Below are 23,447 nucleotides of genomic sequence, written 5' to 3'. Positions count from 1 at the left end.
GTGGGTGGGATGGATGTAAATAAGGTTGGAGCGAGGATGGATGTTTAGGTTATTTGTAGATGGAGGGCTGTAAAGTGTGTGAAGCAGGTCAGCAGGGGATGCTTGTCTGGCAGCAGGCTGTGGCCCAGGATTGGGTGATATATCACCAGCTGCAAGTATAAGAGTAGGAGGGAGAGAGTAAGCAAATGTGAATGGGATTTAAATGTTTGTGAGGTTTTTGAGCTGCTGGGGGGAGAGAGAGATTTCAGGAGAGCTAACAGTTCAAGAGAAGCTGAGTAAGGGCGCGATTCCACTTGAGCAGCGCGCGTCTGCGAGACGCGCGCCGGCTCTTCTGGGAAAGCAGGACGAATCCCATCAGCCGTGCCATGCACGGCTATAGGATCCGCAGCCTCCCGCGCCGATTCGGATGGAAAAGCCGGCCGAATCGCTAGCGGTAGCGATTCGGCCAGTGTTATCATTGCACCCTATTGCAGAGTTTCCCCGCACTATTCGCCTGCGGGGAAACTCTGCGGATTCGCGGCGGTTTCCGCTCAAGTGGAAACGCGCCCTCAGGTGAGGAAAGCAGAGCAGGTGAAATGAATATGGAGTGTGGTACACTGGGAGGATGCATATTGCAATGCAACTTGTAGATGTTTGCAGACAGGCAGAACATAAGAAAAAGTGCAGTAAACATGGTAATGGTCTCTGATTATAACCAGGACGTTTCCAACCACTAAACAGTTTATATGAGTATGCAGTTAGTGCAAGCAAACCTGTGTAAATAAAGCAGCAGAGTCTACTTGGCTATGCAACATATGTCCAGCAGTGGCCTTTTTAGCAATAGCATTGGAGGCAGTTCTGGATGAAGAGTAGTTGTTTCCAGCAGAGTCCTGTGGCTGTTGAATCCTGTTTGAATTCCTGGGTGAATATTTGGTAAATTCTTGGTAAGTTGTAAAGCACTTTGTAATAAATGGCACTTAGGAATTAAATGGCACGAGTGACCAAGCTCCAGCACTTAAATAGGTATGATAGCTGCCATGGTTGAATTGGAAGTGATTTTCAATTAGGAATTGGGAAAAAACGTTCAGCTGAGGATGGGTGTGGCTACCAAAAAACAGCCCTGCAATAAATAATTGCTGCTCACTGGTCTGGAACACAAGGATTCACAAATGTAATATGGGAATTTACAAACACTGCTGAACTTCTTTTTAATTTATATTAAACAATCTTAGCAGCAATGTATGCAGCAAGCGTACCAAATAATGTGCAGATAATGATTGCAGTCACAGATTGTAAGGCAGACTTTTGCAAGAGGAAGCAGGAAGCGTACCACATAACTTGCAGATAATGATTGCAGTCACATTCTCCAGAAGAGGCATTTCTTGCCTATGCATTTTCCACCAAGAAAGAGGGTCAGAGTCACTGCTGATAGTAGGAAGAGATATGTACATGGATACCTCGGACAGCACTTTTTCATGAATGTTTTCATTTCCTAATGTTGCCTTGTTCTGCCGGGCTGATGTGATTTGCTGTAGCAACCCAGATAGAACCTTCTCTTTCTTAGTGGTGGTGGTAGTGCTACGGCTTCCTGTTCCCTCTGCTCCATTTGCTCGAGTGGTTTCTACTAGTGTGTCTGTGACATTGGTGTTGCACTTGCAGCAAGAGTCTCAGCTTCTTCAATACATGCCTCAACTGTGTCATCCAGACTTTTACTAAAGCTTCACTTAAATCGAGCGTCTATGAAGCAGGAGATGTGCAGCACACGTTGCATTGACTCTGTGTATCTCCCTTCTAGCAAGTCTTCCCTCATTATAGTCTTCATCTGTGAGGTAATTATGCTGTCTTCAGTTTGCTCCTTAAAGAGACACTGAAGCGAAAAAAAAATTATGATATTATGATTTGTATGTGTAGTACAGCTAAGAAATAAAACATTAAGATCAGATACATCAGTCTAATTGTTTCCAGTACAGGAAAAGTTGAGAAACTCCAGTTGTTATCTCTATGCAAAAAAGCTATTAAGCTCTCCTACTAAGAGAGGGCTCTTATCTGACTTTTATTATCTCAACTGTAATTGAACTGTTTACTTTTCCTTTGCCAGAGGAGAGTTCATTACTTCACAGACTGCTCTGAAAGACTCATTTTGAATGCTGAGTGTTGTGTAATCTGCACATATTATAGAATGATGCAATGTTAGAAAAAACACTATATACCTGAAAATAAAAGTATGAGAATATTTTCTTTGCTGCTAATCTTCTAGTAATTATTCATAGTACACAACCAATTCATTATATCATATTTTTTTTTTCGCTTCAGTGTCTCTTTAAGGATTTCATTGCCAATGTGATCTAGTATTTGTGTGAGTGAGGACAGTGTAACCTGCTTCTTAGAGGCAAGGGCATCAGTGAGCTCATGGAGTGGTTGAAGAATCTTGTTGACATTCTCAAGAGTGGCAATGTCGCTATCTTTTGCCATTAGGTGCCATGTACCTTGGTCAATAGCCAGTACTGCGCAGACAGCCTGTTGCTGTTCCAGGAACCTGGAGATCATCTCAAATGTAGATCCCTACCTTGTTACCACATCATGGATTAGGGCATGCTCAGGAAGTTCCAGGTCGGCCTGTTTCTTTTTTAAATCTCTTTTCTTTTTCCAACTCCTAGAAAATCCCTGAACTAAATGTCGGCAGGCTCTGACAGCTGATTCTACCTTTTGCATTTTCAAGACTTTGTTAATGGCCAAATTTAAATTGTGTCCAAAACATGTGAGCCAAACACAAGGGAACTCTAAAAAGGCCTTCTTCATATTTGACACGTTGTGTGTAGTAATTCCACACCGGCTTTCCTTTGGAAGATTCCAATCCTGGAGAATGTTGGCAAACATGTCAGAAATGTGTTCTGCAGTGTGGTCTTCTGGAAAAAAAGAGTCTCTAAGCAATGGCATTTCAGCTCCCAATTTGAAGAGAGATAGTGGACTGTAAAACTAATGAATGGTTCCCCTCCTCCACTGCTACCGGTCCACAGGTCTGTGGTGACTGCATACCACATAGCTTCCTTCAGCTGTTGTTCAACACTGGATCTCACCTCTTTGTACATGCAAGGTATTTCATTACTGGAAAAGTATGTTATTGATGGCACCTTGTACAGTGGGATGGCTTTTTTCATCAGGTGTAGAAAGCCAGGTTTTTCCACTAATCTTAAGGGCATCATGTCCTTGGCAATGAAGTATGCTACAACACGGTTCAAATCTTTGGCTTGTTTAGATTTGGGGTCTAATTTTGTTCCCTTTGCAAATGACTGCATGACAGTTGGTTGAGCGCTGGAAAAATCAGTCTTAGCTTCATCCTATAGAAAAAAGAAACAATGAACACAATTACTAATATTACATAATTTACATTTAGGCTTACACTACAATAAGGCCTTGTTCACATTCACAATCACACTATACACTGTGCCGTGTTTGCATTTCAGTGACACGTATGCCATATGGTGTGCGATGCTGCAGTCAGTGTCATGGTCCGTGTCAGTCTTCTGATGTTCTTGAGCAGCTCAAGAACATCAGAAGACTGACACTGACCATGACACTGACTGCACTGTCTGACAATCTCAGTTTGTGTGCTGTGAGACTGCAATGCAATTAGGATCCCATTCGCACTGCTGCACGCATTTTCTGTGAAATGCATGATGCAGCCCATTAGCAGTGATTACCCGCATGCACGTCGCACGGCAATGCAGATGAAGTGTGCAATCGCTTGCGTTTAGTTCCAATTCTGAAAATCCGAAGTTCCGAACGCAGGGCAGGGTTCTAATGTGAACATGAACAAGGCCTAGAAGTACACAGCAATGCTCAAAATGTGCACAGCAATGCAGCATTGATTAAAAATAAGGCAACGAGGAGTAAATGTGATACATACCTTGCTATGTTGTACTAGAGACACAGAGGGATGGTGTTCTCGAAGATGGGCAAACATGTTTGATGTGTTTCCTCCTTTGGCAGCCACTTTTTGCCCCCGCATTTTCGACATACTGGAAATCCGTCCTCATTCACAAAGCCACAGTCGTTCTTGGGATATCCAAAATGTTCCCATGCTGCAGATCTGAGTTTATTTATTTGGTGGATGGAGCAGCAGTATTCTTTCTGCCGTTTTCTGCGGCTCTGTTGCCTGCATGCTTTTGTGTAGCTCAACTTCAAGTTCCACTTCATGCGTATTACTTCTTCTATTCAGTCTGTGCACCTTTGGATCAGCATCCTGCACATTTCTCCTGCTTGACTCAGCTAGTACAGCTGGCTGCATCTCTGATGCCTCAGCCTGCATGATCTGTGGCTGGAAATCCTCAGGTATCATTCTGCAGTTCTCTTTACAAAATAGCTTATTTGGCAGGCAGTCAGGTCAGGTGGTCAGAGGTGAGGGGACACCGGGACTCCGGGAGAGATCAAATTATAACTTGTAATCAATGTCCGTCTGTTCTTTTCAAAAGGTAGCAAGCCCAGTAGTCAGATCAGATGACACAGTTGGGAGATCAAATGACAACATGCCGTGTGCTTGCTTAGTCAGAGAGGGCATTAGATTAGGCAGGCTAAACTCTGTAAATACATGCAGGTGCAGACAGGATGCACTTTTGTCAGTGACAGGTCCACATTAAAAATGATGGTCTGCCAGGCTCAGTCACAGATGAGAGGGTATTATACAGGCTAAACTGTCTAAATACATGCAGGCAGGTGCAGGCACTATTTGTTTTCCTTAAGTCAGTCAGGTTCTGACATCACACAGGTGACAGGTGATTGACAACGAGGGAGAGATCAAATTATAAGGTGCTTTTAGGGCATTAGACAGGCAAAGTCCCTAAGGGTGTAGTTCCACTTTAAAAATGGTGTGTGGCTCAGTCATAGATGAGAGGCATTAGACAGGCTAAACTCTCTAAATAATACATGCAGCCAGGCAGGCACTTCTTCTTCCTTTTTTTTTTTTTTCCCCTAGGCTCAGGCTGGCAGGCCCAGAGTAATTGTTTGTTCAATGTCCTCCTCTTCCAGAATCCAGTCAGACTCAGTGGGGGAACTTTGAAGGTAGCTGCGTGGAGTCTCAGGTCATGAGGCCACGTGTCTCAGTCTAACTCTCAGGCCATGAGGCCAGGTGTTTGAGAGTGGGCAATGGATGGTGGCAATGCCCTTATTATTTTTTTGGGGGGCGACACTGGCTCCTATGTTTACCTTACTTGGCTTAATGGCTGCTGCCCGGGTTTTGTGGCTCCCTCCTGGGTCGTACAACGCCTACGCACTTACTTGCAGAGACGCTGGGCGGGAACTAGCGTCATTGATGACGCCAGCCAAGACTCAGGAGGAGTGATCTGCGTAGTGCGCCGCTGGTGGGAGGCAGTCTTTGCGTTCCAGCAGCCGCGTCCTCACTGGACGCGCGTCCTATCCGGCGCCTGAGGGAGACTGAGAGCTGACTCGTTGAGTGGTGACAGGCGGCGAATGCGGAAGCGGAAAAAACAGTATTTTGACAATGTGCATGGTATGATAACAGTGCACATTGAAACCGCGATATATTGCGATACCGGTATATCGCGACAACCCTAATGAAGATTAATTACATCACTTTTTGCGCAAAAATCCTGGGGAAATTGAATGCCAGGGAGGTTAAACGTCTCAGAGTTGAAGCTGTATTGTTTAGGTGTGGCAAAGGGTTCCCAACAGGTAGGGGCAGTATGACAGAAGGTTCTGACTCCAAAGGTTTTGAGTTTAACTCTGGGGATGTTCAAGTTGTTAGATACTGTTGATCTGAGGTTGTGGGAGTTTAAAACCACCGACTCCAGGTACCCAAAATTGCTCAGACTCCACAGCCCTGGGTGTGACGCAATTGTGAAAAATCCTTCAGGTATTTGGGGCTCGGGTCATGTAGAGATTTGAATCTTACTATGCCAAATTTGAAGAGGATTCTCCATTTTATGAGTAGCCAGTGTAGTGAGCAAATGGTGTTATGTGGCAATGGCGGTATTGGCTTGAAAATTCTTGCTGAAGCATTCTGTACTAGATGCAGGCTGTGTAGGTCTTTATTTGGAAGACCTGCATTGAGGGAATTGCAATAGTCCAGTCGTGATGTGATACAAAAATCATCCGACTCCTCAGTTTATGAAACCTCCGACTCTTAGGTACCAGTAATGACTCCGACCCCTCAACTCCATAGTCTAATACTTACCAGAGCTGTGGATTTTGTACAAAAATCATCCGACTCCTCAGCTTATAAATCTCTGACTCCAGCTCCGACTCCACAGCCCTGGATGTGATGAAGGCTTGAACTACAGGTAGAAGATCCTCTGAAGAAATCATCTGCTTAAAGTTATACTGTAACAAAAAAAGTTCCCCTGGGTGGTACTTACCTCGGAAAGTGGAAGCCTCTGGAAGCTTCCCTCATCCTCCTAAGCCTCAGGGATCTAGCGCTGGCAGCCACCCAAATTAAGCTGAGAAGCTTGTCAGCTGTATTTACCTTTCCTGGCTCCAGTTAGGCGCAGTAGCATTTTCCGATGGGCCCTGGTGGGAATATCCAAGCCAGATACAGCGGATCCAATTGGGCTTGGCTATTTTCGCCAGAGCATGTCGGAAAGCCGCTACTGCGCCTGCACTAGAGCCAGGGAAGGTAAATATTTACATCTACCGCTGCTGACACCTCTGGATCCCGGAAGGGGAAGCCTCATTAGGATCCAGAGGCTTCCTCCTCCCGAGGTAAGGTCCCCAACCCACCCCCCACCGGGAAAGTTTGCTTCGTTGCAGATTTGCTTTAATATTTGCAATGTTCCTTATGTGAAGAAATGTAGCCGGCACCATCAATTGCTCTTTTACATTTATTCAAAAGACTCATAAAATACAAAAGTAGTAACGTTTCCGAGCGTTGGACATGCTCCTTTCTCAAGCCATGACAGTTTCAAAATGCACTAGTTACAGTCACGTTTATATACCACATCATATATTCAAAAGCACCAATCGCAGGCTATCAAAAGACTTATGAGCATATCCCCGTCCGTTATATCAAAATCGGACCTGATGGGGAACTTGTATTAACATGTGTGAACCGATAGCGAGAGAGACACTTACCTATGCAGTGTGACCCTCCCCATCGCCGCTCCGGCCTCGGTTCAGCCTCTAACGCCGCGTCAGGAACGATGTCACCTCCCACTGGACAGCGGACAAGAATGGGAACTACCTGAAGGGGCGGCGCTGTAACGTCACAGACGTTACTAGGGAGACCAGAAGGACGTGCACGGATCTCTCCGTGCACCTCCTAAGAGGCGGGACGAATACGTCACCGCGTAGCCCAGCTGATCACGTGGAACATCCACCAATCAGCCGGCCTTTCGTCTCCCGAACTGGCAACAGCGGCGCTGAGCTAGCCGCGTTGCCATAGTGATGAAAAAACAAAGAGGCTGAAGCAGTGCGGGTATATGGAGTGGGCACACATCCACAGGCAGGGACCACGGTGCTGCAAGGAGAGATAGGCACCTTCAATGTATAGTGCACTTAACCACCCTGGCGTTCTATTTATTGCGCCAGGGTGGCAGCGCAGCCACACACACACACACACACACACACACACACACACACACACACACACACACACACACACACACACACACACACACACACACACACACACACACACACACACACACACACACACACGTCCTTTTCAAAAAATTAGCATATTGTGATAAAGTTCATTATTCTCTGTAATGTACTGATAAACATTAGACTTTCATATATATTAGATTCATTACACACAACTGAAGTAGTCCCAAGCCTTTTATTGTTTTAATATTGATGATTTTGGCATACAGCTCATGAAAACCCAAAATTCCTATCTCAAAAAATTAGCCTATCATGGAAAGGTTCTCTAAACGAGCTATTAACCTAATCATCTGAATCATCTAATTAACTCTAAACACCTGCAAAAGATTCCTGAGGCTTTTAAAAACTCCCAGCCTGGTTCATTACTCAAAACCGCAATCATGGGTAAGACTGCAAGAGGGGTAAGGCACAGGAAGAAATTTCTGAACGAATAGGCTGTTCCCAGAGTGCTGTATCAAGGCACCTCAGTGGGAAGTCTGTGGGAAGGAAAAAGTGTGGCAGAAAACACTGCACAACGAGAAGAGGTGACCGGACCCTGAGGAAGATTGTGGAGAAGGACCGATTCCAGACCTTGGGGGACCTGCGGAAGCAGTGGACTGAGTCTGGAGTAGAAACATCCAGAGCCACTGTGTACAGGCGTGTGCAGGAAATGGGCTACAGGTGCCGCATTCCCCAGGTCAAGCCACTTTTGAACCAGAAACAGTGGCAGAAGCGCCTGACCTGGGCTACAGAGAAGCAGCACTGGACTGTTGCTCAAATTTTGCATGTCATTCGGAAATCAAGGTTCCAGAGTCTGGACTCTGGAGGAAGACTGGGGAGAGGGAAATGCCAAAATGCCCGAAGTCCAGTGTCAAGTACCCACAGTCAGTGATGGTCTGGGATGCCATGTCAGCTGCTGGTGTTGGTCCACTCTGTTTTATCAAGGGCAGGTTCAATGCAGCTAGCTATCAGGAGATTTTGGAGCACTTCATGCTTCCATCTGCTGAAAAGCTTTATGGAGATGATTTCATTTTTCAGCACGACTAACAGTTCAGCACTGCTTACAGTGCCAAAACCACTGGTAAATGGTTTACTGACCGTGGTATTACTGTGCTCAATTGGCCTGCCAACTCTCCTGACCTGAACTCCATAGAGAATCTGTGCGATATTGTGAAGAGAAAGTTGAGACGCAAGACCTAACACTCTGGATGAACTTAAGGCCGCTATCGAAGCATCCTGGGCCTCCATAACACCTGAGCAGTGCCACAGGCTGATTGCCTCCATGCCACGCCGCATTGAAGCAGTCATTTCTGCAAAAGGATTCCCGACCAAGTATTGAGTGCATACTGTAACTGAACATAATTATTTGAAGGTTGACCTTTTTTGTTCTAAAAACACTTTTCTTTTATTGGTCGGATGAAATATGCTAATTTTTTGAGATAGGAATTTTGGGTTTTCATCAATCATCAATATTAAAACAATAAAAGGTCACAGGTCTCCGCCTTTAATGCCGCCCACTGTGCTTCCTAATTGGCGGAGACCTGTGACGAGGGGATGCTGCCGGCGCTTGGAACGCGGAAGTTAGAAGGTGAGTAATCCTCCGCCCACCCGCCCGCAGCGCCGCCGCTATTTTGAAGGAGGGGACCCAGGTGAGAGAGGAGGGGGGGGCTCTGGCTGCTCTGGGGGACAACTATGCTGGCTGCACTGGGGGACAACTATGCTGGCTGCACTGGGGGACAACTATGCTGGCTGCACTGGGGGACAACTATGCTGGCTGCACTGGGGAACAACTATGCACTTTATAGTGCAAATGTGCACTTTAGAAAACAATTTTTTTTAAAAAGCGTTGATTCTGATTTATGCAAATGTACGCACTCTCTTTGCTCATGAAATCAAATAATTTGAGATGTTAAAATTTGGTTTGGGGACTACGAATTAAATGGTACCTGAGAAGGATGAAAAAAGTTTTATACATACCTGGGGCTTCTTCCAGTCCCCTTCAGGCTAATCAGTCCCTCGCTGTCCACCTCCACCACCTGGATCTTCTGCTATGAGTCCTGGTAATTCAGCCAGTCAGCGCAGTCCGGCCGCATGCCGCTTCCATAGCCAGGAGCGTTCTGCACCTGCGCAACAGTGCTGCGCAGGTGTAGTAAGCTCCCGGCATGCGCACTACGCCAGACTGGCTCAAGTACCTGGACTCATAGCAGAAGATCCAGGTGGTGGAGGAGGACAGCGAGGGACTGATTAGCCTGAAGGGGGTTGGAGGAAGCCCCAGTTATGTATAAAACTTTAATTTCATCTGTCTCAGGTTTACTTTGTTACACAGTAGTACTATACTCTACGTATGCACTCTCCACAAAGCTGCAGGGAATCCACTGAGAATGTTGTGCACATTAAACACAGAGTTGTTGTCTTTCACCCATAAACCTGGTTCAGATTGTGCATGAAGAATGTGTAATAGAGGAAGAATTTCCTCATTCTCCTGCAGAGTAGCTGCACATCACTCTTACATGTACCCACAGTACCCACACTAGGGCCTGATAGATGTTCTTTGTTCTGGTCTGTGCCTTTTTCAAGTACTCTTACCAAGGACTAGTTTTAGTCTATGACTAAAGGGAATAAATATAGCAGTCTCCATATCCTTGTCACTTCAGTTGTCTTTTAAAATTCCTAAGCGTTGGCAGTTGAGACGAATTTCATGTTACATACTTTCAATCAACACGATTGTAATATGCAAATTAGAGGCGTCTGAGTCGGTGGAATCCTAAACTGAGGAGTCGGAGTTGGTGGATTTTTGTACCGACTCCACAGCCCTGCAGGTAACTGGTATTGTTTAAAAGGGAATAAATATTGCAGCCTCTATATCCCTCTCACTTCAAATGTGCTTTAACCCCATTGGCGTTATGATTATTTCCGGATTTTAGGGTCTAAAAGCAGTGCAATTTTTTTGCATGCTTTTAGATCATAAAACCTGGAAAAAAAACATGCTGCTAAGGAGTTTTGCAGCAGCTCTGCACTCTCTCATCTCCCTGGGATCCAGCACTACAGTTTTCCCTCTGTCCTCCGTGTGGCGCTGTAACCCTATTGCCACTTCAGGACGAATATGGTAACACCATTCAGCCTGGTAACTGCATATATGTTACTGTAATAACACTTGACATTAATAACGTAAAGGAAACCTAAGGGAATTTTTTTTTCCCATTTCTTTCTTAATCTTCCTGTTTAAAATGGATTTAGAATAAAATAATTCTTAGCAAAATGTACCCTCTAAAGAAAGCCTAATTAGTGGTGGAAAAAAACAAGATATAGATTATTTCATAAGTAGTGATAAAGTTATTGGCGAATGAATGGGAGGTGAAAGTTGCTCGGATGCATAAAGTTAACAACCCTTTGAGCTGAAGTGGATAATGAGATTGAGATCTCACCAGGGGGAAGCAGAGCCTCGGAGAAGAAGAAGAATGGCAGCTGACGTCGGGATTCCCCGGGAGGTGAGTTAAAACTCCCGCTGCGCGCTATGCTCTGCATGGACCTCCCAGCGGCTACCACGAGTCCAGCTCTGGGAATACCGCTCCTGGCATGTTTGTTCCACCCTTAGCTGAACCCATGATTACCGCTAAGGAGGTTAAAGTGACTCCGAGCTGAAATAAATAAAAAGTTGTATACATACCTGGGCTTCGGATCCGCTCCCAAATCGCCGTCCTCCGCTGCCCGCATCTTAGGGAACCGGGCCCTGTCACTTCTTTCAGTCGGAGCCAGTCGAACATAAGAGAAGTACACTTTTTCGTATCTCTCCTGCAGCTGCTGGAGAGATACGTAAAGGGTGCACTCCTCTTGCGTAGACTGGCTCCGACTGACGCAAGTGACAGAACCCGGTTCCTGAAGCTGCAGGCAGCGGAGGACGGCGGCGTGGGAGCGATCAAAGCAGATGGGGCTGGAAGAAGCCCCATGTATGTATAAAACTTTTTTTATTTATTTCAGCTGTGGTACACTTTTTAAGATGCAGACTAGGAGAGAGGTTGATGCTGCTTATCTTCCAGATCTGGCAAGGGGAGAAGACTTGTGGAGCAAAGGTATCGCATATAAACAAACCTCCTAGAGCCGCGCTGTCCAACTGGGGGCCCGCGGGCCGCATCCGGCCCGCCAGGCCTCCTGCTGCGGCCCGCTCGTCTCCCTGAGCTGCAGGCATGGCTTGCGCCATGCCTGCAACCTCATCTAGTGCCCTCTTCTCTGTCCCCGCTGCCTCACTGCTCAGACCTCACAGATCGCGGCGACTGAAGTAAGTAGAGTGCGCATGGTACCCGCATACACGGTGTACGTCACATGCGGAAGTGACATCATTAGTCACTTCCGCATGTGAAGTTCAGCCGCGCGGGTGCAATGCGCACTCTGCTTGCTTCAGTCGCCGCGATCTGTGAGGTCTGAGTTGTGAGGCATCGCTAGCCCAGCGGGGACAGAGGAGAAGGCATTGGCGGGCAGCGCTGCAATGAGGTAACGCGGACACCTGTCACTCTCTAACTGGGGGGCACCTGTCACTCTCTAACTGGGGGGCACCTGTCACTCTCTAACTGGGGGGCACCTGTCACTCTCTAACTGGGGGGCACCTGTCACTACCTCAGCTGGGGGAACACCTGTCACTCTCTAACTTGGGGGGCACCTGTCACTACCTCAGCTGGGGGGCACCTGTCCTGCCAAAAACAGTATTGCCAGGCCAGCCAGGCACAGCAGCCAGTAGAGGAGAATTCAGAAGCCAGGTGAGAGGTGTCTACCATATTAATGGGGCATTCTGCCTATTTATGTGAAATGCTGTCTATTTATGTGCCTCATGACTGCTGAATTTGTCGTGTTTGGGGCCTCATGATTGCTGAATTTGTCTTGTAGGGTGCCTCATGATTTGTTAGGGGCATCATGAATGCTGAATTTGTCTTGTTGGGGCCCTCAAGATTGCTGAATGTCTTGTTGGGTGCCTCATGATTTGTTGGGTGCCTCATGATCTGTTGGGTGCATCATGATTGCTGAATTTGTCTTGTTGGGGGCCTCAAGATTGCTGAATGTGTCTTGTTGGGAGCTTCATGATTTATTGGGGGCCTCATGATTGCTGAATTTGTCTTGTTGGGGGCCTCATGATTTGTTGGGGGCCTCATGATTTGTTGGGGGCCTCATGATTGCTAACTGCGAGACTATGGGAAAAGCTGAATCATCATCATATGAGACAATAGCATTAAACCTACTTTTTTAGCTTTTTAAAACGGAAAATAAAACTGAGGTTCTAAAAAAAAGAATACCGGTACATTTTCAGGAGTAGAATGGATGAAATTGTTTATCTTCACAGTTTATTTTCAACTTGGATTTTCCATAATGTTCATGTATGAGTTTAAACGTTTGTATGCAGTTTAAATTGCTGTTGCCACTTTGCGATAGAATGACTTTTGGGTTGCAGTTTGGGCACTCTGCCTCCAAAAGGTTCGCCACCACTGTCCTAATCTAATGTCCCACATTGCTAAGTTCATGTAAATTTGTCTCCACCCGTGGCCACACCCACATTCTGGTCCATGGCCACACTCATTTTTCGGCGCACAACGGAACCCTTGTTTTTCGGCACAAACTTCACCAACATCTTGAATTGCATGTCGTGGGGATCTGCTGCCAATTGCATTTCAGTTTGTGGAGAGTGCCGCCAATCTAATTGTCTTTTAATTGCATTTTTTTTCCTGGGAGGGGGGGGCTGCGGCTCTAGCAAGATCCTTCGGCCCTCCACCATGGGGTCTGAAAAAGAATGGCCCTCCATGCCCATGAAGTTGGACAGCACTGGTCCTAGAGGGTAGGTGTTTTCCAAAGGTAAAAAGAGAATTGCTAATATTACATGAAAAAATTAGACTTCTGGTAACACCATTCAGCCTGGTAATTGCATGCATGTTACTGTAATAAGACTTGACATTAATAACTTAAAGGAAACATCAGGGAAAAAGTAACAAAATGAGCTTTACTTACCTGGGGCTTCCTCCAGCCTCTAGCAGCCGACATGTCCCTCGCTGCAGCTCCGGAGGTGGCTACTAGTCCTTCCCGTTGCGGATGCTGACCTCGCCAGGTCGGCATCCACTGCACCTGCGCGAGCACCGCTGTCAATCGCATGTGATCTGAAGCATTCTGCTCAGGCGCAGAACTACTGTGCCTGCGCAGAACGCTCCAGACCACGTGCGTGTGATTTACAGCGGGCCTTAATTCAGAACTTCCTCTCTGCTCTAAAAGAGGGCTTTTTAACCCATGGTACGCAATACCACTGGTGGTGCTTTGCCACCTGCAAGGTGGTACACGCAACGATGTCTGCTGCGCTGACACCCCCACTGCTGCTACCCGAACCCCACTCTCCTCCTCACAATACTACCAGACCTCAGATCAGCGGCATAGCAAAGACGGACGACCCGCATGCATGCTACTTGCGACTGGTGTAGTATGAATGCAAAAGTGATGTCATTGGTCACTTCCTGCATTTGGATTATGCGGGGCGCTATTGGCATTCACGTCCTCACTGTCTCTGCTAAGCTGCTGATCTGTGGTCTGGTAGCATTGTGAGGAGGAGCGTGGGGCTCACTTAGTCGTGGTGAAGTGACACCAGAAGCACAGCAGTGGGGAGGATGACCAGGAGGTCGCCGCCGTTCTGAGGTCAGTAATGATGGCAGTGGCACCCATTGCATCCTAACCCAGCCTGCACCCTGACTAACCCTGGTGCACTTTGACTCACTCTGCACACTCACCCACGCTGCGCACCTTGACCCACTCTGCACCCTGACCCAGCCAGCACCCTGACCCATCCTGTGCACCCTGACCAAACCAGCAACCTGCATCCTGACCTAGCCAGCACCCTGCAGCCTGACCCATCCTGCGCACCCTGACTCTCCCAACACACTGCACCCTGACCTAGCCAGCAGCCTGACTCAGCCAGCACACTGCACCCTACCCCAGCATCCTGTACCCTGACCCATAAAAGAACCTACCACTTCTATCACATGGCAAATATTTAGCAGATAGTGATGTACCGCATGGTTAGATGGGTCAGGGTTTTGCAACCATTTTAGACCCCTCCTGTAACACGAGGCAGCTAAAATGGCAGCAAAAACCTGACTCCTCTAACCATGCGGTACATCACTATCTGCTAAAAATTTGCCGTGTGATGTAAGCGATAGGTTATTTTGTGGTTGGTTGGTGTTTTATGTGTACTTTCTGGCTAATTATGGTCAATCCTTGATAGTTGGCTCCTCCCACAGCCTGTTATGACCACACCCATTTTGTGGAACTTTAAAAATGCCATGTGGTAAAAGTGGTACAATCTGTAAAAAGTTTGAAAATCCCTGCTCCAGAAGATAAGCAACAACATAACCTTTAAATAAATTCATTTCTTTGTTACACCCGATACAAATCCTGCAGTAAATTTGCATTGTGTCTACTTCCTGCTTTCATGGAAGCAGACATAATGTTGACATCCTGTGTTTACAAATTACCTGTCTGCTGTGTCATTCAGCTGACACAGCTGAGGAATCAAATTACAACGTGTGATTAATCACAGATGAGGGGGAATTAGACAGGCTTAACTCTCTAAATACATACAGGGTACTTTTTCTATATGTTTTCCTTCTGTCCTGTGCAAGAGTTTAGGTCCACTTTAAGGATTTGTCATGATGCCTTTAAGTAATGTATCCAATATTTTTATAGGTCTTTTATTGAAGATGCAGCTTAGAAATGAAGAGAACCGTCTCAGATGGGATCTGACTCCACAGCAAATACAGTCAATGACCACTGAACTCATTGAGAAAACAAAATGTGTTTATGATGCTGTGGGATGTCTTGATATGAATTCTGTGACTTATGAAAACACATTAAAAGCTTTGGCTGATGTGGAAGTTGAGTATGCAGGTAAGAACCTTCCTTCACTTTGTGAATAAACATAAAATGTGTTAATGTTCTAAACCAGGATTTTTTTCCTCTAACTACTTCATCCTGCCCACCCGAACTAACCTAACAATATACCTCATATACATCTACGGGCAGGGCCGGTTTAGCAACAATGGGGCCCCAGGGCAAAATAAACCTGGGGGCCCCCCCAACAGATACCCCTGAACAAAAAGCGGCATTATGGGACCTTTTTTGCAGCTGGTATAGTCAGGGTGTGAAGCCCCAATTGGTTGGAGCTCCACATTCTGGCTATCCCACCCTTCATGAGGTACAAGGGGTTAAAAAGTTTCAGGAGGGGGGACCCCACATAATTTTAAAAAAAAATTCCCACACTCTGAACATAAAAAAAAAATTGGGAAAATAGGAAAAAATGCCAGGGATCTTCATACAGCCATAGTGCGGCTGTATAGTGATTTTCACAACAAAGAACCTGAATAGGTAATAATACACAATAATATCCCCAAATGGGACTAAAAATTAACTTTTAATTAATTCCTCATTAAAATCATTAGCGCTACAATGAAGTTAAAAAACATCTATGATGTCTGATTGGAGAGATGATGGAGGGAACTATGGTAAGTACAAGTGTATACTGAGGAAAACCTCAGTGTCCTCCTATCAAATCAGAAAGTACATACAAAACACTACCCCCACCAAAAACCCAACATGTTTCACTTCCCGAGGGCAGCTTTTTCAAGGGAGACATACATAAGTGCTGAGTGCTAAAACGTGCTAAGGTGCAAATATATACAATAATATCATTTTAGTACATCAAAGTAGCATGTTGGCTATATAGTAGCAGCCAGATCTGGCTGCTACTATATAGCCATCATGCTACTTTGATGTACTGAAATATTATTGTATATATTTGCCCCTTAGCACGTTTTAGCACTCAGCACTTATGTATGTCTCCCTTGAAAAAGCTGCCCTCGGGAAGTGAAACATGTCGGGTTTTTGGTGGGGGTAGTGTTTTGTATGTACTTTCTGATTTGATAGGACACTGAGGTTTTCCTCAGTATACACTTGTACTTACCATAGTTCCCTCCATCATCTCTCCAATCAGACATCATAGATGTTTTTTAACTTCATTGTAGCGCTAATGGCTGTATAGTGATCCCTGGCCAAAGCGCTGCGGCTGTGTATGGACCCCCTGGAAACCCAGCCAGGAAATTCATTGCTCTTTCTTTTGATACATGTAAAATTACACTACCGTTAGGTTTGCTACTAAAAGTGACATTTACCGCATTTATAAGTATAGTTTTTTCCTTCGAAACTTTAAAATCGATTTTCTCAAAAACTATAAGGTCTTTTTGAAAAATAGGTTTTTCTTTTACTCTTATGATCTCCTTAACATATCCTGCAAATTTAGGATTTCTAATTCCATTTAAAGAGGAACTGTAATGACAAAACGTCCCCTGGAGGGTACTCACCTCGGGTGGGGGAAGCCTCCGGATCCTAATGAGGCTTCCCACGCCGTCCTCCATCCGTCAGGGGTCTCGCTGCAGCCCTCCGTGCAGCGGTGACGTAATATTTACCTTCCTGGCTCCTGCGCAGGCTCTCTGACGGCTGTCGGCTCTGAAGTAGGCGGAAATACCCGATCACCGTCGGGTCTGCTCTACTGCGCAGGCGCAAGTTTCCGGCACCTGCGCAGTAGAGCGGACCCGACGGAGATCGGGTATTTCCGTCTATTTCCGTGCCGAAAGCAGCCACAGCGCCCCCGCTGGAGCCAGCAAAGGTAAATATTGAAGCTACAGTCGGCTCTGTCGCCGGCTGTTCGGAGGGCTGCAGCGAGACCCCCGTGGGACAGAGGACGGCGTGGGAAGCCTCATTAGGATCCGGAGGCTTCCCCCACCCGAGGTGAGTACCCCCCAGGGGAGGTTTTTGTTGTTACAGAGTCTCTTTAAGGTGCATTTGCTATTAACTGTTAAAGTCAGCGGGTTTTTAAATGTGTATTTTTTTTTTTTGCTTTGAAACTTTAAAATCGATTTTCTCAAAAACTATAAGGTCTTTTTGAAAAAAAAATGTTTTCCTGTTGTAGCCACTGGGGGCCCCTACAAGCTCTGGGGCCCTGGGGCGATTGCCTCCTTTGCCTCTATGGTAGCGCCGGCCCTGTCTATGGGATATTCAATTTCAGGAGGAGGCAAGTGTGTTATCCTGATAGTGCTTCAGGAGGAACCTCCACTGTCCAGGCAGATAATATGGTTATTTGTATTATTTCACCTGCTAAATGATTTGTCATTCTGTGATTCGGATGTCTTTAGACAGAGCAGCAAGAAAGCACAGACTGCAAACTGACTTATTTTTTCTCCATTGTACTTCAGCTAAAGCGGGAAGGTAGGGCTGTCCTAAATAGTAGTAGCACATTGGTATGATTCTACCAGCAATTTCCTAGGATGTAGGATCTAGTACATTGGATTGCCTGAGAATTGGAAGTACATTTGACTGCACCAATTACTGATTGGTTGTCGAGTGACTACTCATATATATGACTATATGTAATGCTAAATATCGAACAATTGTACGCATGTCATGCTATGTGGTTGTATAAATGATTGATCATCACAAAGTCAAAGGAACGTGAACTTGCTGGGAAACAAAACATTGTATTGCCTAATTTTTCTCTGACCTGTTTTGTTGATTTGTTAACCCCCGTCTAATTGATTACCAAATTAGGAATTCGCCAGAACAATCAATGGCCTGCAAGAATGCACCCATATCTGCTTGAATGTACATGACTTAAAGCCTGTTACACACATAATTTTTATTGGTCAATAATTGGCCTATTTTACCACTTCTACCACATTCTGCACAATCCTTTCATAGCTTTCAAATTCTGTTGGCCCTCATGCTACATAGAAGTGGTAACATTGGGCAATGATTGGCCAATCAAAATTGCATTTGTATGCACCCTAAAGCCAGATACGCACCTTCAGTTTTGATTGGCCAATCACTGACCAATGTTACCTCCTCCATGTAGTATGAGGATCAAAATAGAAGCACTCTACCAATGGAGTAAGATAGTGGAAAAAGCTGCCTCCTCCACAGGGCTGTGGAGTCGGAGTCGTGGAGTCGGGCAATTTTGGGTGCCTGGAGTCGGGAAAAAATGCTCCGACTCCGACTCCTAATGAATTTGTAACTGTAATTAAAATAGAAAATATGATAAAATGTTCTATTTCTCAAATAATAGTCATTAAAAATAATGTATATATACAGTAATAGCTGTGCTTAGTCCACAAAAATGAAATAAACCAATCAAAATTAGTTACTTGTGCTGCTTCAATAAAGCAGTCCCTGTATTTTTAAGGTCAGATATACATATCTGATTGTGACTGTATATATGATGTGTACACAGGAATCTCTAATATATACTAAATAACATCTATGCTGTAAGAATAAAGCCTGATGTGGAGCTGTGTCACTAATAGAGATGGTCAATGAGATGGAAATAATTCTGCATTGATGCTGATTTATGCAAATGTATGCACTCCCTTTGCTGATGAAATCAAATAATGTGATATGTTATTAAAATTTGGTTTGGTGACTACAAATTAAAGGGTAACTGAGACGGATGAAAAGTAAAGTTTTATACATATCTGGGGCTTCCTTCAGCCCCCTTCAGGCTAATCCGTCCCTTGCTGTCCTCCACCACCCGGATCTTCTGCTATGAGTCCTGGTAATTCAGCCAGTCAGCGCTGTCCGGCCGCATGCCGCTCCCACAGCCAGGAACATTCTGCACCTGCGCAATAGTGCTGCACAGGTGTAGTATGCTCCTGGCGGCGGAGTGTGTGCATGCGCACTACGCCTGACTGGCTCAAGTACCTGGACTCATAGCAGAAGATCCAGGTGGTGGAGGAGGACAACAAAGGACTGATTATCCTGAAGGCGGCTGGAGGAAGCCCCAGGTATGTATAAAACTTTAATTTCATCTGTCTCAGGTTTACTTTGTTACACAGTAGTACTATACTCTACATATGCACTCCCCCCAGAGCTGCAGGGAATCCACTGAGAATGCTGTGCACATTGAACACAGAGGTGTTGTCTGTCACCCATGAACCTTGTTCAGATTGTGCATGAAGAATGTGTAATAGAGGAAGAATCTCCTCATTCCCCTGCAGAGTACCTGCACATCATTCTTACATGTACCCACACTTACATTGCCTAGGGCCTGATAGATGTTCTTTGTTCCGGTTTGTACCTTTTACAAGTACTCTTACCAAGGACTAGTTTTAGTCTAAAGGGAATAAATATAGTAGTCAACATATCCTTCTCACTTCAGTTGTCTTGTAAAATTCCTAAGCGTTGGCAGTTAAGAGACGAATTCATGTTACATACTTTTAATCAACAAAATTGTAATATGCAAATTAGAGGAGTCGTGGAGTCGGAGTCGGTGGAATCCTAAACTGAGGAGTCGGAGTCGGTGGATTTTTGGACCGACTCCACAGCCCTGCTCCTCCACCCCAGCAGAGCTGTCACGATAAGTACACTTGTTGAATGATTCATGTCAAGACTACAATAGCACTTGAACTGCATTTTATTGATGTTTATTTGCAAGTATTTATTCAAGCTGCAGTGCCATTTTTATTTATTTATTTTTTTATATCTTGGATTCTTAGTATAATGCTTGGGAATACATGGGTTGATTCTGAGCCATTTAGATGGTTCGATACATCATTTCCGACACGTCCAATCTCACGCCCGATCGTTTCGCCACTCGATTCCGCATTGAGGTCAATGCAAAAAGATTAAAAAAAAAACAGCATAAGATAAGATACTGACATTCATCTGCAGATCAGATCCACCAGGATGGATTTTCAGATCTGCCGATGATTGCTTGATCTGCAGATGAATGTCAGTTAAATCATGTGTGTATGATGATCTGCAGATCTCATAGACTATCATTGCAATTTGCAGGAATGGATTTTTGGCAGGAACAGATCTTTTGCAGATACTGATCTTTTGTGTCTGTACAGCATCTGTGTGTGCAGCATCTTGCAAAGATTTTTTTTCTGATGTGGAGTTCAGCTCCATAGAAAAGACTGTGTAGAGTATGGCTCTCATACTACATGAAGGGTGGTAAGATTGGTCTGTGATCTTTCATTTTCCAAAGACTATAGTCTGATGTGTGTATGCACCTTTACTCTGTGGAGTTTCAGGCTAATAAGCCATTTTTGCCAGGAAATTTGACTGGCAACCACTTACACTAAAGTATATTTTTTTTTCTTTCCCCTTTTTACTATTGGCTGCCCACTTTTCAGCACAGCCAGTAGTTTTCCAGGGCCACTAGCGTGGCTGTTACCATAGCAGCGTGTCTCAGTGGCCTTTGATACCTTTTTGTAAGCAGCCAGTGCAGATGTGTGCATAAGTGACGTGGCTTGTCGCTATATCGGCTCACAGTCCCTATCAGCGGAGACATCTTAGCGGCAGTTCGTCTGGCGGTGAGATATTTATACTAATGCCTCCTGCTCTCCCATGCGTGCAACCAGGCCTCGGGAGAAGCTAGGTTCACACCACGCAAAACGATCATAGGGCCGTGCACCCTCTGGCGCCTGCAGCTGCCTTCTCCACTCCAGCAGAGCTGTCTTAATAAGTACACTTGTTGAATGATTCATGTCCAAAGTGCAATATCACTTGAACTGCACTTTATTGATGTTTGTTTGCAAGTATTTATTAACACTACAGTGCCAGACTTTTTTCATATCTTGGATTTTTGTTCTGGCCTTCATCTTTTTTAGTCTTGAGCACATAGCTATCTTTTGAGGTATACTGTTTGCAGCAAATTCATGGTTAACACATTTTGGTTAACATGCTCTGTAACAAAATTTTCAGCCTTATTTCTTCTATCCTATAAGTTCCTATACCTGTTCTAATGTGGTCTCTTACTGCAGCCTTTCCCAGTTGCACAGTGGCTGTATTATCTATGTTATATAATCTAATCTTCTTTCCGTTGATGGATTTGTCGGGCTCAGGCACTCAGTCAGGAATGTGCTGCTCTGCTTGTGATAGGCAGAAGCTATACACACCCTCTCCACGCCCCCTGCAGGCTCTGTATGAGTCACAGACTGAGCTTCTCTCAGCCTATCACATGCTGGTTAGCAGCCAATTACAATTACAAGCCAACTGACAATTACAAGCCAGTATTGCAGCAGGGAGTGGCAGAAACAGCACAGAGGGGCCCAGGAGAACATAATGAATAGAATGGTATGCATTTTATTGTAAGAATTTTAGAGTACAGATTCTCTTTAACACAGCGGTCATCTGAGTGCCTGCCTCATTTTTCTTTATACATTTGCAAACTCTCATACTACATGGAAGTAGTAATATTGGTCAATGATTGGCCAATCAAAATTGAAAGTGTGTACTGGCTTCAGACTGCTACTGTTTATCGTAAATTTAGTGCTAGCTAGTGGTCCCCTGGGATGACACATACTCACACTGAACAGTTCCTTCATTTTCTTCAAATATATTATGCACGTGCTAGAGCTCCAGGGAGCCTTTTAGAAAGACAAAAGGAAGCAGGCGGTTGGCACTACAGCGATTATCACAATGACTACTCAGCTTCAAGGACATGCAGTATGCACAGGAGGATTAAAGATACACCTCTTCTCTAGAACCTCTTCAGCGTGCTCAAGCTAGGACATCAAGCAGCAAGAAAAGCAGGAAAGCTGGCACTGCTGCAAGTGTTCAATTTATTGTAGCATTCATAAAGTGCAAACGTGCAACATCTTGCAAAAATGCATAAAATAAGCACATACTCTTGTGAGAGGAGGCGTGGGTGGTGGTGGGTGCTGGGCACAGGATGCCTGACGGCCGTTTCGCGCTGGAAGGCTCTTCTACTGGCGCTGATAGGCCACGCTGCGCAAGGGGCCTGGGGGGGGGGGTGACACGGCGGGTAGCGGCGGAGCGGCGGTGATCGTAAAGTACACGCAGCTAGCAAAGTGCTAGCTGCGTGTAACAAAGAAATTGTACAAATCAGCCCACAAGGGCCTGAAAAATCCTCCGGCGGCTTAAATCCCAAAGAGCTCAAAAAAGCTCTTGTAGTGTGAATTAGCTATAACTGAGACATTTTGAAGTAGTATAAGTTTTTTTGGCTTGACTACCGGGAATCTGGATTTACCATTTCATTTTTAAGGCTGGGTTCACACAAAAATGTGTACAATTCCATTCCAGTCTTGAAAGTTTTCTTCAGTTTTGTTTGTTTTCTTTGGCTAGGTTCACACATACAACGTATACATTTCTACTCCTGTCAGGTAAAGCTGATAGAAAACTGATGCAAACGGACAGGACTGGAACGCAACTGCAAACATTTAATGTGTAAACCCAGTCTAAGGAGATGCATAATGCACCTGCATGTCTGTAAAGCTACTTGCAGGTGCTTCTAGGTACCAGCTTAGTTGTCGACACAATACCAGTGCTATTTAATATACCAGGCAACAAATTACATCTGACAGTCTGGTATTAAAGAGAAACTCCGACCAAGAATTGAACTTTATCCCAATCAGTAGCTGATACCCCCTTTTACATGAGAAATCTATTCCTTTTCACAAACAGACCATCAGGGGGTGCTGTATGACTGATATTGTGGTGAAACCCCTCCCACAAGAAGCTCTGAGTACCGAGGTACTACTGGTAGTTTCCTGTCTGTGAACCTTGTTGCATTGTGGGAAATAGCTGTTTACATCTGTTTCCAACTGCCAAAACAGCAATCAGCAGCTACATCACCTGCCAGCAGTAAAAATGTCACCATGTAATGTCAGAATATAAATCAGGGATTTAAAATATTTTAAAATGGGCAAACACTGACTAAATCATTTATACATAATTATTGTAAAAATGAAGCACTTTTTTATTACATTATTTTCACTGGAGTTCCTCTTTAAGCTGGCTATACAATTATAGATTTCCTCCCAATGTTCCAAAATGATCAATTC

General features: G+C 45.0%; 2 protein-coding genes across 4 annotated transcripts in view; one reads left to right on the top strand and one right to left on the bottom strand.

Annotated features, from left to right (window-relative positions):
- Window positions 1-23,447, top strand: part of THOP1 (thimet oligopeptidase 1) — an 81,286-nt gene that overhangs the window by 14,574 nt on the left and 43,265 nt on the right. For all 3 annotated transcript variants that reach the window (XR_011020503.1, XM_068233887.1, XM_068233886.1), the window contains exon 2: window positions 15,280-15,480. Coding sequence is in view for 2 of the 3 variants with exons in the window: in XM_068233887.1 (XP_068089988.1) it covers window positions 15,294-15,480 (187 nt within the window). In the remaining variant the exon portion in view is untranslated. The remainder of the gene's footprint in view (window positions 1-15,279; window positions 15,481-23,447) is intronic.
- LOC137549196 (E3 SUMO-protein ligase ZBED1-like) lies at window positions 2,276-4,472 on the bottom strand. The gene is made up of 2 exons (XM_068271188.1): window positions 3,887-4,472; window positions 2,276-3,317 (listed from the first exon to the last, which is right to left on the bottom strand). Exons 1-2 carry the CDS (start codon window positions 3,995-3,997, stop codon window positions 2,775-2,777), a joined length of 654 nt encoding a protein of 217 aa, XP_068127289.1. The 5' UTR covers window positions 3,998-4,472; the 3' UTR covers window positions 2,276-2,774.

The sequence above is a fragment of the Hyperolius riggenbachi genome, chromosome 1 (assembly GCF_040937935.1).
Source record: "Hyperolius riggenbachi isolate aHypRig1 chromosome 1, aHypRig1.pri, whole genome shotgun sequence".
Taxonomy (NCBI): domain Eukaryota; kingdom Metazoa; phylum Chordata; class Amphibia; order Anura; family Hyperoliidae; genus Hyperolius; species Hyperolius riggenbachi.
This window is presented reverse-complemented; position numbering and strand designations above follow the sequence as displayed.